This window comes from Cyprinus carpio, chromosome B4 (genome assembly GCF_018340385.1).
Source record: "Cyprinus carpio isolate SPL01 chromosome B4, ASM1834038v1, whole genome shotgun sequence".
In the NCBI taxonomy this organism is placed as follows: domain Eukaryota; kingdom Metazoa; phylum Chordata; class Actinopteri; order Cypriniformes; family Cyprinidae; genus Cyprinus; species Cyprinus carpio.
The window spans coordinates 9259766-9277586 of NC_056600.1; the positions used below are offsets into that span (position 1 = coordinate 9259766).

Below are 17821 nucleotides of genomic sequence, written 5' to 3' on the forward strand. Positions count from 1 at the left end.
AAGTTAAAAGTTTTACCACCTTAAAGTGCAAAAGAACTATAAAGACCAATAGGTAATCACTTTCAATAAGACATTCATTAGTAACCTTAGTTAATTGCATTAACACCTTAGGCATTAACACAAGTCAAGTTTATTTTATATAGCAACATTTTTTGTACACACTGGTAATTCAAAGTGCTTTACATAAAATAAAGTAAAAAAAAAAAATCAGGAAAAGGGAAAATACTAGAACCTCAAAAATAAAACAAGCGATTTAAGAACTTTGAAAATGATTTAAAAAATTGATTTAAAAAGAGTTTAAGACAGTTTAAAAAATAGAAAATGATTTAACATAAAATATAGTGCAAATACATAAAATATAGTGTAAACTCAGTTCGGACATTGCATAGTGCTCATTCAATAAATGCACAGCTAAAACAATGAGCAATAGCTACATTGCTATAGAAGTTATTAATCTTTGTTAAAAAAAAAAAAACAAGTCTTAGTTTATGTTACTCATTAAATAAACACAGTTGCAACTTTCATTTTTAAACCCTGTGTTATTAAATATTGGAATACCCTAAGATTAATAAATGTTCAGAAGAATTTTTTTCATTGGGCAGTTTGTTAACTAAAGAAGCCCCTAATGTAAAGTGTGAATGAACAATAAAGAATCAAAACACTTTCAAACAATATCTAGGGAATGTTGTAGTCCAGATTAAAAAAAAAAAAAGTTTGAAAATTTTGAAAATAAATAGCCTATTAAGTCTAAATATTAAAGTGATTTGGCTTGCTGGGAGTGAACAATACCATAGCAAATCCACAAATTTACCGGTGAATGGCTATTTAAATCTATTTAAATACGTTTTAGAAGTAGCAGCTGCTTTATTTATGGAGTTTACAGGGTAAGGGCTGCATTTTAAGCGCCCGATCTGCTGTCAGAGAGTGAATGTGATTTTCATTTAGCCGTCGTCTCTCACGTGGTTCCCCCAGGTGGCTTCTCTAGTACGTGCTTGTTCTAGACAGAGCGCACTCTTCTTTCAAGCAGCAGACAGGTGGTGTTGTGGCATTTTTGAGCAGGTTGATGGGAAAAATATTCTACAAAATGCATTCCAAAGTTCTGAATAATTTGTCATATATAATTATTCACGGTATATTTAGAAGTGCCCACGATAACAATAACCGTGCATATTCATTACCGCGATATATCGCATTACCTAATACCGGCACAAGGCAATATCTATATATTATATATTATATATAGATATATCTATATATATATATATATATATATATATATATATATATATACTTTTTTTTTTTTTTTTAGCCAATTGCAAACAGGACAAGGAGAGCTGAAGAAAGTCTGTTCTCTGCATTTCCAAGATACAAGACTATACTTCCACTGCCCAAGGTTGTATTTGTACTAGTTAAAACCCAGAACATCCCTTAATCAATGGCCAGAATGACCCTGGTCATATTCAAACCCCCTCTCTTTCTTTCTTCAGGAGCAATTTTTTTACCTTTGTAAGAGTAATTTTTATAACAATATCATTTAATATAATTACCTTATTAAATGTTTCTGTAGTTTTTGTCACATTATTTTACTCATTAATTGAATAAAATGTAATCTTGAGGGAAGCGGTGGAGAATTAGTCTTTATGGTCATCACAACTAAACCACTCTATTCCCAAGGAAAGCTAGAACTGAAAACTAAAATAAAATGTGTATCTTGAGTTGAGATTGATTCAGAGGATTTTTTTATGTATATATATATATGTGTGTGTGTGTGTGTGTGCGTGTACATGTATATATTATACTTAATATGTGTGTGTGTGTGTGTGTGTGTGTGTGTGTGTGCGTGTACATGTATATATTATACTTAAGGAGCTCATTAATTAAACACAATTTGGAATTCACGTCCACAATTTTTTGTGTTGTGTCTTAATCTGTTTAATAATTATTACACAAATACTACTATGAAACTGTGCATTTTACGATTTATTTTACTTTATAATTTACTATTAATTTATTCTTCATTATGATCTATTCTGTATTATTCCACCATTGATATTACATATTCTTCTTGCTATTGTTCATCTATTGTTATTCATTTATTTATTATGGTATTATACATATAATTTGTGCTATTATAAATCTATTATATCACTTATGTTATTCTACTCACTTTTTATATTATTCACTTTACTACAAGTTGTACTACATATACTTTTTAATATTACATATCACTTTTACTATATTTTTACTGTGCACTGTATCAGTGCATAATATTTTACCACTGTAACTAAGTTTTACTGGATCCATAAAGGCTTATCAGTTGCATTTGTTATTGTTTGTTGAGTGCTATCAAAATAAAAAGCAGACTACCAGTGTGTCACCTTTTTATTTGTATTTGTTGGTTGTATTCAATTTTCTCAATGATGGTAAATTATTAGTGTTTAAAGATGTATTATTTCGATTTTTTCCCCCAGTATTTCAAAGGGAATGAGCAGTGTTCTGACCATAGACTGTATAAAAACCTGACATGAAGCACGAAAAAAGCTAAAATGTTGGGGTTGAACACAGAGAAAGCAATGAAACAACTTCATTTCATTTAATGTACATTCAAATTGCATTACATGTATATGCCACAATTATACTTCATTAACATTAGAACTGTAAACCGAAAAAAATCAAAGAAATCAACAAATGAGACAAGTGTGAGAGTTCACAATTTCTTACGAAAATTAATAATTTTCCAAACCTAACTAAATAACTGAAGGCAAAGTTATTTTTAACTGCATGTAGATCACAAACCTCTGAAATCGGTTGATAAATGTAAACGTTATCGTGTTTTTATCCAGAAAACTTCCATTTATTTTTAAAGCTGTCTTGCCCTAACAAACATGGCGGACGCGTTGACGTATCGCAGCAATTAACGGCTCAAGGAGGCCAATGATGTGTCATATATATGTATATAGGGCAGTGTCGTGCTTCTTATCACATGTCCTTGGTAACCGCAACGCGACCATCTACACGACTGATTGCTTAGTAAAGTAAATGCATAAATCACACCTCATAGCCTGTCTCCTTCGACATGTCATTTATCTCTTCATCAGCCTACACCATTATAAGTATCATTTTTGTTTTATGCACTTGTGGCGCTTGGACATACATTTTATTCTCTGCAAGGTTATATCATCACACGTTTAAGATAAAGCACTTGGTGTTGCGTGATTGTTTGTTTATCTAGCAGACTAGCACTGCATAATTAAGACGCTGATCAAACTAATACATCTAATGTTTGGAACAACTCAATGAGGCATTTTGAGGCTCTTTATTAAAGGCTTACAATCTGTATACTGATTCTGATAAAGATTGTTGCTCGCATTATTCCTTTCTGTAAAATATGCTATGTCTAGCACACTGTAAGCTATTTGTTGTCTTAATCATAAGCTTTTGTCTTTGTTATTCAGTCATTGTTTAATTGGCGTTTTGTTTGTGCTCCGGGTCTCTGTCTCTCACTCATAGCAAACTAACGGCTGGAGGGGTGTGTATAAAGATATTCTGCCCAAGCCATCAAACTGACGTCATCAGAAAAGGAATGCCATTCCTCAGCGGAACTAAATGGTTCAGATTTTGATTAAAGATTACGAAGACGAACAATTTTTTTCCCTCTCTTTTTCTTTGTAATGTGCGCTAGTAAAGAAATTCTCAATTACAATTACGTACTGCTTCCATCTAGTGGTCATAGTGGGAATCATGACAATCATTTTAAAATAGTATTTGTTTTTCTAACAAGTGAAATCTTGGCAGAAATCTTCAACTCAGCATGGCAAATTTTCCATGAATTATCTCTATAAGTTTTTTTTTTAATAATTTTTTTACTTGCAGTGTTCTCATTTTTTTAAAAAAATGAGGGAAAACTTTGAGGCAAATGAATTATATATATATGTGTGTGTGTGTGTGTGTGTGTGTGTGTATACAAATGACCTTACTAAAAAGTGAGCAATATTACATGTTTGAAAATTAAAATAAATAAATGTTATGTGTTTGTGACACACTTTTTCCCTCCCCTTTTTCCACTTTTTTCACTCCTGATAAGTTTGTCTCCTTCTATGCACAAACTAGTGAATAGGCTTGTGGTCTTTGATCTGCAGAAAGTTTTGCGGGAGTTAGTGTTAGGGGCTACTAGAATTAATAATGCCTGTACTTTTTACTGTTCCTCTCACTGGACGCACACTTAAAAATCCATTGCTGGCACGTTTAACTCGTTGTCTTACCCAACGCTCTAGTGAAGATTTTTCCACAGCCTATCACAATGTAAGAAACTGCCTGGAATCTGTCTCTACCCTGCATAACCTGGATGCTGATGCACATCTAATTCCACCTGCGCAGATATCATGAATTCTATTGCACCTTTGAGATACAAAAATCACAAGCCTGTACCAGTGCCCTGGCACACTGACACTACACGTACCCTTAAGACGGGTATGTAGACAGGCGGAGCGCCAATGGAAAAAGGACCATCTGCAGGTTTCGTATGAAATCATGAAAAATGCCTATAAGGTGTTTCAGAAAGCTGCAAAGTCTGCAAAATGCAAACATTTTTCTGAACTTATTTCTAATAATTGCCATAAACCTCAAGTTCTCTTTGCTACTATAAACTCTGTTTTAAATCCCTCTGTGCATCCTGTTTTAGAGCCCTCTACTGCTCTCTGTGACAATTTTGCAAAGTTATTTGTTGATAAGATCACACTTTTAAGATCTCAATTGTCTAACTCAGTGTATACACATGATGTTCCATTATGTTCTTCCATCTGGTCTGAGTTTGAGTCGATTGATCTGGACACATGTAATGAAATTGTTGGTCACTTAAAACCCACTATCTGTCCACAGGATATTATTCCACCTTCTTTCCTTAGGAAAAATTATGGACACAGTTGGACCGGGCCTGTTACTTTTAATTAACAAATGCCTGTCAACTGGTTCCTTCCCCAACAGTCTGAAAGTTGCTGTGGTGACGCCATATCTTAAAAAAACTAATCTCGATCCTTCCACTCTTTCTAACTATCGTCCTTATTTCTAATCTACCTTTTATTTCAAAGATCATTGAGAGAGTTGTACTGATTCAATTACAATCATACTTATCCGCAAATTCTCTCCATGAAACATTTCAATGGTTTTAAAGCTCTACACAGTACTGAATCTGCTCTTTTAAGAGTGTCAAGTGATATTTTCACTGAAACTGTCTCTGGGAAATCAATGGCCTTAGTCTTATTAGATTTGAGTTCTGCATTTGACTTAGTTGACCATGAGGTCCTGTTGCGACGTCTGGAGACATCTGTGGGCTTTCGAGGTGTTGTCTTGCAGTGGTTCCGCTCTTACCTGAACAATAGATGTTTTAGTGTCCGTATTGGTCATCAATCCTCCACTAGTGTACCTCTGAACTGCGGAGTCAACAAGGGATCAATCCTCGGCCCCATATTGTTTATTCTGTACCTGTTACCTCTGGCTTCCATCTTTAATAAATATGAAGTATCCTTCCATCTGTATGCCGACGATACTCAGGTTTATTTTCCTTTAAAACATAACGATAAAAATGGTCTACAACCCTTGTTTGCCTTTTTATGTGATCTTAAACTCTGGCTTTCAAGTAACTTTTTAAAACTAAACGAAAATAAAACTGAAATAATTATCTTCGGGCCCAAGGAAAACTGTGTGTTTGTTGTTGAGGGTGGTTCTCTCGCACCGTATTAAACCCACTGTGCAAGAAATCTGGGCTTTCTGTTTGACCACAACTTAAATTTGAGAAACAGATCAGTGCTGTTGTAAAGTCATGATTTTTTCAGCTCCGCCAACTTTCTAAAGTCAAACCGTTTTTAACTCAGAGTAATCTTCAAATAGTGATTCATGCATTCGTAACATCACGACTAGACTACTGTAATTCACTTTACTTTGGTCTATCTCAGTCTTCTCTTTCTCGCCTACAGCTAGTGCAAAACGCAGCAGCTAGACTCCTCACTGACACGCAAGTATGAGTCGATCACCCCTATTTTATTTAAACTCCATTGGCTACCTGTTAAATGTAGAATTGATTTTAAAATTCTTACTTTTTGTGTATAAAGCTCTTAACAATTTGGCCCCTCAGTACCTGACTGATCTGCTCTGTCCGTACACTCCTTCTCGTACTTTGAGATCCAGCGATCACTGCATTCTCATCGTGCCTAGATCCAGACTTAAAAACGAGGTGACCGTGCTTTTGCGGCTGCTGGTCCAAAACTTTGGAACAGTCTGCCTCTCTATATCAGACTGGCTCCCTCAGTTTCCATCTTCAAATCTTCTTTAAAGACTTTTTTGTTTTCTCTTGCTTTTCATGCTTATTGACTTTGATACGATTACTGCTTAGTTTTTTCTTTTGTTTTACTTTTTTAGTTGTTTCTTTTGTCCTGTACTGCTCTGCATTTTTATTCTCTGCTATGTACAGCACTTTGGTCAGCCTTGGTTGTTTTTAAATGTGCTTTATAAATAAATATTGTATTGTATTGTATTGTATTAATAGAAACCGCACTAATCTTGCATACCCCTTTGGCAAACGTGCAATTGCGCCCCTGATTATATCAAAGACATATGTAGCTGTAGATGTGTGTTTAACACTGTAAAGTGTAATTCATCCAGCAGATGGCAGCACAAAACTTCTTATTGTAAAGACGAGCAGACAAGAGTCTAGTCCTTGTGTCTCCAACATGAGGGAACTTTTCCCTGGTGAACTTTTTTGTGACAGAAAAAAAATACAAAAAAATTTCTAGAGAATGCTACAAATCTAATTTCATTCATGTAGAGCTCAATTCACAGCACATTCTTTTTACTTTTTGTCTGCTGTTATAATATATTCTACAACTCAGAGACAGAATAATGTAAATATACTGTAATATTTCTGGTATTTTCATTCAGTTATATAATAACAGTATTTAAAGTAGGATTACCAGACCTCCCCGTTCTCCAGGAACAGTCTGGGTTTTTGGTGTTCTGACCCTAAATGGAGCTGTTCCTGTAAAATGTTCTCGATTTTTCAGCACATTCAAAACAGCTGCAAAGTCTGACCACCAGGGCACGGGAGGGGGACGGCTTTACCACTTTGTGGGCCCTAAGCAATGTCAAGACCCCAGGCCCCCTCGGTACAAATCACGTTCCAGGGGAGGGGGGTCCCACAGGGGCCCCACACACTTGCATGGTTTGGATGATGGTTAAAACCACCACTGCTGCTGGTTACTAGAGCAATCATGTGATTATTTTCACTGAGAGTGAGCTGCAAGCTACATTTATTACTTGGTTACACGCTGCTTCTTTAGCCTTGAAGAACAAAGCCTGGGCATCCGTTAATAGCACTTCTTGTGCACATGGGTCTTGCAGACTTTTACTTATCTAAAATCATTAAGACATGAGTGGTTGATTAGAGATTTGTGTTAACGAGCAGTTTAAGTGGCCAGTGAGTGTATACTGTATTAACAGATAATAAAATGGAAAAAGAAACCTGCTGCTCCATAATGTTGTTTGTCATCAGGTAAGGATAATTTACAAACAAAAGAATATCAAAAGTAGAAGGACATTACCTTGTATATTGATGAAATTGCGTTACATCACACAACAGGCAGCTGTGCTTGTTTTATATTGATAGATATGACATGAGCTGCACTGGGATATTAATATTCTATTGTTAAGCAGTGTTAAGTCATAATATATTGTTATATTATTATATTATTACATATGGTAGAAGAAAGATTTTAAACGTGTTACAGGTTGTTCAATTACACATATATAACACAGTACTTCTACAATAAAATGTAGAATATAAAAGTAGTTTATAAGTAAAATATAAAAGCTCAGCAGACAAGTAATATGCATAATTTATTTATTGATTTATAACAAGCCTGATCACATAAGATAATAATAGTTGAAAAAGTTGATTTTAGTTGACTTATTTATTTTCTTTCTATTGTGAAAGTTACTTATTGTATCCAAAATAAATGCAAGCATTTTTTCAGCATTATCCACTCATGAACTCCAGTACTTTCTGGGGTGAAGCTGAGGACTGTTACATCACTGATGCTCATTTGGGTTTATATTTAGGATGTTTTGATTGTCACTGTGTTTGTGCTTTATAAGGTAAGATTAGACATTTGACTTCAGGCATCATGTAATCTCTTATTGACATACAAAAACTTGTCTGAATATTTTTTTTATTGCTATTAACAAGGCCAAAAAACAAACAAACAAAAAAATCCAACAAAATCCACAAAGGCATAACAGATTTAATACAAAAAATGGGGAAAAATATAAAAACCTGAGATTTGACATCAATAACAATATCGATATATCAATAACTCAAACTTTGTTCAGAAGTGTTGAACCGAAGCAGTGGATGAGATCATTGAGCCAAATGCCCCCCTTCTTTGTTTGACTCCTCCTCCACATCATCATAATCTGTTATTAAAAACAACATCTTAAATTATGTCAAATACTGTAATTGAATAAATATTTGAAGTCTTAACAACTGGAAAAATATAAAAAATATTCAAATCTAAATAAAGATGTTAATTTAATGATAACATAAAGGGTTATAATAACTTACCCGACAGGTTTCTCACATCTTCACTGACACTCATGACATCAAAAAAAAGAAAGTAATTTAAGTTTATAAAACACTTTATCTCATTTGAAGGATCCTTTTTCCTTAAGTGACCTAAATACACAGAACAAATGTTTAATACTTCCTTCAGTGACTTGATTACATGTCTGATACTCATCTAAACATACCCCTTGAGAGCTCGGTCTATTAATGATAACATCACCATAATTCTCTGGTGCGTCTACTACAATTTAAATGTAAACTAAAAAACCTATTATCCACTCATGAACTCAGTACTTTATATATTTTATATATATATATATATATATATATATATATATAAGAAAAATTAAAAAGAAAAATTAATTTTTTTTAATTGATAAAGTAAAACACCTTTTTTGATATCAGCATTCTGTCCGCTCATCATAACATCATCATAGCTCTCAGGTGTGTCTTCTACAAATTCACACATTCATCACAGACACACACATTCATTATATTAAAAACCAATTTGAAATATCTGTCTTAATTTAATTTAAAAATATATTATGTGATGTTGTAGAGTAAGAGAGTGACACCTGTCTCACGATCTGGTTTCAGTCCAACAGTGATGACATCATCATAGTATCCCGGTGTGATTTCCTTCACCATCTCTTCTGCATCAACACACAATATGTTTGGATACAAAAGCCAAAATTTGTTTTTGCTGCAGGTCATGAGACTAAGAATTAATATTTGGTAAAGAATCATGTGATCAATTAAAAAGGTCACTGACCTTTTAGGCCACTGCCGTTGGTGACATCATCATAATATACAGTCTATAAAAAATTAGATAAAAAAGTAAAAAAAAAATTAAAAAACATAATTTAAAAACATTATTTTAATAAAACAAATACATTAACAAAATATTAAAAATAATTAGTTCACTCATTTATTTATTAATTTATGTGAATTCATTAAAAAGGTTTTTTTTTTAGTTGAATGTGGAGTGAATGTGTGCTTCATCTCTCGAACCTGAGAGAAGCTCATCAGCATCTTCATACCCAGAATGCAGTTCTTCAGAGATGAGACTCCCTGTTAAAGAAGAGCAGAGCAGTCAGAAACATAGTTATTATTACAAACAGACTGAATTCTCATTTCCTTTGGATCATAAAACATTGTGTTACTGACAACACAACAAATTACTTTACAACAAAAACAATTACTTTATTATTTAAAGCATTAAAGACAAAGACAAATCCCATGGTGTTTAGGCCTATCAGCAAACACACATGAAACCATTCTTTACTGTCTTCCAGAAATATACACAGGAAGAAACACACACACACACACACACACACACACACACACACACACACACACACACACACACACACACACACACACCTGCACCTACTGTACATGTACAAACATATGAGCCCCCCCCATAGGAAGAGACACACGATACTCTAAAAATACACATACAGAACACACACACACACACACACACACACACAACATAAACATACCTGCAGCTCTGTGGTTTTCTGTCAGGAATTCTGTGGTTTGAAGCAGGAGGTTTAACAGAACTAATAATAGATGAACATCAACTGTCTGACAGACTCTTATTAATGCTATTAAATAAGATTGATGGCTCATGTCTCACCCCTCTGAGTGAAATGATTGTGTCTGTGCTGAATCTCCTCATAAACAGCCTCAGTCTTCGTCCTGTGTCTCCTCTTAGAGAGAGCTGTGAGTGTAGACAGACAAACCTGCTGTCAGTTCACAACACACGACTGATCACACACTGAATAAGACACAATATGACAGTCTCTGGATCTCTCCTACCTCTCCTCATCACTCTGTTCTGCTGAATCAGTATAAGCAGTGGCACTAAGAGCAGTAAGAGCACAACTCCCAGAACAATCACAAGCACTGGGGGGACGGAGAGAGTTTGTGGAGGAGAGAGTGGATGAGAAGCTGATGTCGTGGCAGGAGTAGAGGACACTGACAAATCTGGCAAAACAGACACAAACATTCAAAATCATGACTGTATTTAACACATAAAAATATAAAAAATTATAATAATAACAATAATATTTGTCAGTGTTTTGCTGTGACCTGCACAGGTGAGTCCAGCGTGCTCTTTGTGGGAGCAGTCAGTGTGGTTTTTCAGGGATAGAGGACAGTCCCACAGGTGAATCTCATTCCCTCTGCACTCGACTCTGTTCAGCCACACAACACCTTCACCAGCACCAAAGACTGAATTCCCATCAGCCCTCAGTGCTGCTCCACAAACCCAGCTGCCTGCAGACCACCTGAGCATCGCTGATGTCCCACTGATCATCACAGAGCCCCACACAGTGTTATGATACACCTCCAGCCACCCACACAAAACACCCTCCCCTCCAATAAACCCAATATGAAAATAACATAAAACAAAACACACACATCACAAAAAAATCAACCAGCACTGACCAGCTTCAGCACAACATTTACAACAAAACACACACTGAAACTGAAGACAGAGTTGGTTAAATATATAAAATATTTAGAACTGATTTTAAATGCAAATAATCCAATGCACAGATAATAATATATTAAGGCAAATACAGGCTTGCACAAAGAAACATTAAATAATGTATTATCAGGAAACTTACTTGAACACTTTCTGTGGTGAGGAGATGCTGAACATGTCAGACGACTCCGAGGAGACTTTTCACTCTCCTCCGCTGAAATTAAACATTAAACAGTCACAAATACTCTTCCCACCTGTTTTGTTTAGTCTTGCAGAAAAATTCGTTTACTTACCACATAATTATGGAATAGAAAGAAAATATGACTACTGAGACCACATTAAATTATTTAAATATCGTCTCACCTGAGCAAGTAATTTTGGCCACTTCATCTTCATCACAGTAGTTTTGACCCCAGGGTAAAGATGGACACTGCCATAAAGTAGAATCATGTGGTCGACATGTAACTTTATCCAGCCAGTTAGGAGCTGATTTCAGTCTTGATGTAGAATCAGACAAAACACCAGATCTTCCACAGTTCAGCTCTTGACAGATCAGACTCGCTGTGTCTCTGTTCATCTGGTTCCAGCACACATTACCCCAGGATCCATTGTAGAAAACCTCCACATTCCCTTCACAGCCTTCAGTTAACCTGATCTCTTTAAATTCTAGATAGAAATGGAAAAATGCCATTAAAAAACTAAATAAAAAAATGGGCATTATGAACAAATGAATATTCTATGAATATGTTATATTATTTTAATGGAAAAAATACAGAAGCTCGTTTACCTGAGCACACGACTCCTACATCCTCCTTGTGTTGACAGTCATGTTTTCCCCAGCCTGGAGAAGAGCAGCTCCACAAGGACGTCTCATTCCCCTCACACTCCACCTCATCCAGCCATATGGGTCCAGAACCAGGACCAAACCAGGCTGGTACCTGCTGGTTACTGAGGGCCACTCCACACTGCAGCTGTCTGCACACCACATGGGCATCTTTAATATCCCAGGAGTCATCACACACTGTCCCCCATGAGCCACTGTGAAAAACCTCCAGCCTCCCTGCACAGTCTCCCCCAGAACCCACCAGCCTGATGGACCCGCGATCTGATATTCAGAGACAGAAAAAACTGATTGTACATACATATTTTTTTGTCACTAATAACTAAAGAATCTGCCCAGATGTTGATTTTCTCACCAAAGTTCTTCACTGACAACTGTTGTGTGGAGCTGCAGTTGAGAGTTTGTAGAGAGCTGCAGTTCCCAAGATGAGCTTTATTGTCTGGAGAGAGTATTTATTTGTCATTCAATATTTATCTAAAATATACTACATTTTTTGAAATGTGTAGTTTTATTCTGAAACCCATGACTTCAGTGTGGTGTGAATGTGCTCACCAGAGCAGATGACTCCAACATCTCGTCTGTGAGAACATTCAGCTCGACTCCATGAAGAGATGGAACATTCTGAGAGTTTTGTTTCATTCCCATCACAATCAAACACATCAGCCCAGATTTCACCACTTCCCTCTCCAAACCAGTCTGATCCCACAACAGACACAGCAATCCCACAATTCAGCTGTCTACAGAGGACACTGGCAGCTCTCATATCCCAGCATGCATCACACACTGTGCCCCACTCATTGAGGAACTGAAGCTCCACTCTTCCAGAACAAGAGTCTGAACTGTTTACCAGCCTGAGATCAGTGTAACCTGGACAAAGAACTGAAAGGTCTTTTAAACAGTATGAAACTAAAGTTAAGATAACTGAGCAATACAACAACAGTGTATTACATGTATATGTAATTTATCTAAAGAGATGCCAAATGTTAATACTCAACCAGAACAGATCACTCCCACATCATTGTCATGGGAACAACTTTGCTTCTGTGATGATCGTGAACAGATGTGTATCTGAGATTCACTTCCTCTGCACTGAATCTCCTCTGACCAAACACGGCCTTTTCCTTTCCCAAAAGCAGCTGCTCCCAGCACCTGTACAGGAGCCCCACAGTTCAGCTCTCTACACACAACCTCTGCATCCTGCTGGTCAAAGACAGCGTCACACACTGAACCCCATCCTTCTGCACGAAACATCTCCACTCTCCCAGAGCACAGGTGAGACCCGTCCACAAGTCGAAGTATTTGCTGTATGTCTTTGAATTATAAGAACAGATTATTAATTAACAACCCTCTACGCACACCTTGCTGATATAATCGCCATTGGCTAGTAAATTTTTTAGTCGCCAGACTGATAGCCTATACTATTTTACACACACATACATATATATTTATATATACGTATATGATTTCACCAAATCAGCTTATCAGCTTATCTTTGTAAAATGACACAGCTTCTTAAATCTTAGCTTCTTAATCAGTTAATTGTATTATTATTATATTATGATAATTAAGCACTATTTAATCATTACGATAGAACTTTAGTGATTAGACTTGGTAACCATGTATGAATGCATATTTGTCATTTTAAAGGGTTACTCCACAAAAAAAAAAAAATTTCATTAATCAATCAATTAACCCACACCACGACCCAAAAAACAAAAAAAAGCTTTGTTCGTCTTCAGAACACAATTTAAGATATTTTTGATGAAAATCGGGAGGCTTGAGACTGTCCCATAGACTGCCAAGTAACTAACACTGTCAAGGTCCAGGAAAGTATGAAAAGAATCATCAGAATAGTCCATCTGCCATCAGTACACCGCCTGCGTACTAGTCAGATTTGTCAAAATGGCGCTAGGATGATTTGGAGTTACACAGTGGAGAGGAATTGTTGAATTAAGTCGTTATTTTTGTTTTCTTCGTGTACAAAAAGTATTCTCGTGCATCATAACGTTACGGTTGAATCACTGATGGCAGATGGACTATTCTGACGATGCTTTTCATACTTTCCTGGACATTGACAGTGTTAGTTACTTGGCAGTCTATGGGACATTCTCAAGCCTACCGGTTTTCATCCAAAATATCTTAAATTGTGTTCCGAAGACGCACGAAGCTTTTACGGATTTGGAACGACATGGGGGTGAGTGAATAATGACAATATTTTCATTTTGCGGTGGAGTATCCCTTTAACAGTACTTAGGACTGGTGGTTATGCTTGAGATATTGTTAGCCATTGGGTTTCTGTAAAAAAAAAAAAAAAAAAAAAAAGATATTAGCATTAATCATAGTTATTTATTATTTAAAGATCTTTGCTGATAGCGCTGTTTCTCACACATGCAAAGACAGAGAACGACAGTCTTACATACCAGGCTGAATCGATGCGCTACATGTCAACAATTTTCTTTGCTGTATTTTCCTGTCAAAATAATGGAGTTTATTTAGAATTATTTCTTCAGTAGTGGGCGAACTAATGCGCAAACGGCATTCTCATTGGCTGGCGCTCATCTATTGCCGTCTCTGTTTTGATTTCAGCAAATCAGTTCGAGGAAATGCTGATAACGTGATTAATATTCACGAACCCAGCAGCACATCAATCATTACTGCGTTGTCTATTGTTAGTAGTAGTAGTGGTAATATTATCTTTTAATAATAATTACTATTATATATTATTCTTTTTTTAATTTTTTTTTTTAAACAAAAAAACAACCAACAACAACATAATAATCACCACCACCACTAATAACATCAAAAAAAACAAAAAATAATCAATAAAACATTACCAACAATAAAAACCAATAAATAAATATCATAATGAATAATAATTAAATAGTGCTTAATTATCATAATATAATAATAATATGATTAACTGATTAAGAAGCTAAGATCTAAGAAGCAGTGCCATTTTACAAAGATAAGCTGATAAGCTGATTTGGTGAAAACATATTTTGGTGAAAACTATTATTTTACAATGTATATATATATTATATATATATATGTGTGTGTGTGTGTGTGTGTGTGTGTGTGTGTGTGTGTGAGTATATATATATATATATATATATATATATATAAGATATATATATATATATATATATATATATATATATATATATATGCATACATTTGTAAATAATAGCCCACTGTAAATGCCTGACATATGCTCTATATGACTTACGAGATTTTGTAATGGAAGTGCTGTTTAAAGACTAAATTTTAACATATAGGCGATTTCATTTTATTTTGGCTAATTAAATAAAAATAATTATACATTTTCGTTGATGAATGAATCATTCACATAGTTTCATTTAAAAAAAAAAAACAAAACACCACATACAACCACAAATACAAACAAAAACACAAAAACAAACATATTTAATTGTCAGGCGTGGTATAATTGTCAGGCGTTTACAGTATTTGCTAAATATATGGTAGCATAATAATGCTAGCAAAATTATACAGAACGTTAATTATCGTAGGTAAAACGATACACGAATTGAAAGGGGAACTATATAACAATAAATATAAAAATATAGCCCTAACCAGTTAATGTAATAATATTATTATATTACATTACATTTAGTCATTTAGCAGACACTTTTATTCAAAGCAACTTACAAATGAACAATGGAAGCAATCAAAATCAACAAAAGAGCAATGATATGCAAGTCCTATAACAAGTCTCAGTTATCTTAACACAGTACACAAATTAAATATATAATAAATAAAAAGAAAAAGATAGAATGGAAAAAGAACAGAGCAAGTTAGAGGCCTTTTTGCTTTTGTTAATTTTATAATAAATAATAAGAAGTCAAATAGATAGGCTAGAATACAAAAATATTAGGGAAGCTAGTGTTACTTATATATATATATATATATATATATATATATATATATATATATATATATATATATATATATATATATATATATATATATATATATTACAGTTATATAATAATAATAATAATAATATACAAATATAAAAAAAGACACAATCAGTTAATGAATTTACAAGACTGTGGGATGGATAAAAATGTTTTATCCATCTCTGATAATCGCATGTTGCTATGGTCACACAGGTTTGTTTACGCATTAAACTCGTAAACATGTCGTTAATCTCGTGGCCACGAAAAAAACGAACATGTCCCCTCCCAGTCAACGTATATGTATGTAATTTTATCTTCCATCCTTAATTTTATAATCTTCATTAAATAAAAAACGTAAATAAGATTGTCAGATCAGACTGTCTGAATATACAAAAGACATATTTAATGGTGATTCTCTTCATCATAGTTTATTGTAAGATAATAAGGGATAGGAGTAATATATTATTAACAAAACATTTAAACAGACTGCCTGTTTCATAAGATTGATAGTGATGTTTGTAAACACCAGCATAAGTATGTTATTGATTGAGTGTGAATTATGAAAGAGAGATGAAATAACAGACTGAGGTTTGGAGCAGCTTACCTGAACAGATGACACCAGCATCTTCATCATGATTACAGAGGAGTATAAACAACATGTTTGACCAGCAGTCTTTCAGTGCAGTCTCTGAACCTTGACATACTACATGACCCATTGAAACTGGTCCTGATCCTTGACCAAAGTGAGCATTATATGTTGGTTTTACAGCCTTTCCACAATCCAGCTCTCTACACACCACTGCAGCATCAGCAATATCCCAGCCATAATGACACACTGTTCCCCACTGACCACCATTATAAACCTCCACTCGACCAGCACAGGGATTACTGCCATTCACCAACCTCACACTCACACTGTCTACACATAAGAGAGAGACAATTAGTGAACATACCAAACATAGTATGTAGTAAAGTGTAACATTACATGTAAATTATTTCAGCTCATTTTAAATAGATTACCTCTTGACCCTCAGTATGTACCTACCAGAAGTGATGAGTTTTACCATATAACACAGAAACATCAGCATCAGACAGTTCTCCATCTTCTCCTTCAGCTCGACACACACTACTTCATCAACTCAGAACACAGCACAAGTTTCTCGTCGCTCCTCAAACACACTGAAGAAACTGGCTCCTGTCAGCCCCCTAAAGAGAGAGAGAGACTCACAGCTGCCAATGACTCTCACTGTTACCTTATTAGACACAACAGAGGAAATCATCAAACACAATCAGTGACAAATCAAAAAGCAGCATTTTGATTTTCTCCATATATATCAATAAAGTGTGAGCGCTGATGAGCGAGACTCCTCCTCCAGCGTGAAGAGACACTTCACTGAGGACAGACTCGTGTCAGTCAGAAGTCAGTGTGGAGATAAAGTCACACTAAACTTAAAGCAGATTGATACAGAAACACTGCAGCTCATATTCAGCATCAAACCTGAACCTGAACACAGCAGATACAAGCACTGATCACTGACGGCTAACTTCACACACTTACTAAAACTTTACTTCACACAGAAAGAAAGTTGATATTTGTTATAAATGTATAAATTTTAATAAATTAAACATGTAAAGTTATTTTGGGGATAATGTGCATAACATTAAGGAACTTTACTACAATGGAGTGTTTGTGTACACAAACAGAGGTCTATTCAGACAAGATTTATAAATATAATAATGTTATAAAATGAATTGGAGTGTTTGTGTACACAAACAGAGGTCTATTCAGACAAGATTTATAAATAAACATTGGTTTATATTCCAGATATTCATCTGATATTATATCAAATGCATTTGTGTCTGTAGATGTGTGTTTAATACTGTAATGTGTAATTCATCCAGAAGATGGCAGCAAAACACTTCTTATTGTACAGAGGAGCAGACACGAGTCTAGTCTT

General features: G+C 34.9%; 1 protein-coding gene across 1 annotated transcript in view; it reads right to left on the bottom strand.

Moving 5' to 3' along the window:
• Positions 1-16840, bottom strand: part of LOC122137120 (scavenger receptor cysteine-rich type 1 protein M130-like) — a gene marked incomplete at its 5' end in the record, with an annotated part of 64260 nt that extends 47420 nt beyond the window's left edge. The window contains 10 exons of the mRNA XM_042722625.1: positions 9196-9264; positions 9384-9426; positions 9623-9682; positions 11201-11319; positions 11469-11771; positions 11893-12210; positions 12319-12385; positions 12467-12813; positions 12942-13184; positions 16714-16840. Of these exons, the coding sequence (XP_042578559.1) occupies positions 9196-9264; positions 9384-9426; positions 9623-9682; positions 11201-11319; positions 11469-11771; positions 11893-12210; positions 12319-12385; positions 12467-12813; positions 12942-13184; positions 16714-16840 (1696 nt within the window). The remainder of the gene's footprint in view (positions 1-9195; positions 9265-9383; positions 9427-9622; positions 9683-11200; positions 11320-11468; positions 11772-11892; positions 12211-12318; positions 12386-12466; positions 12814-12941; positions 13185-16713) is intronic.
• Between the last annotated feature and the right edge of the window lie 981 nt (positions 16841-17821).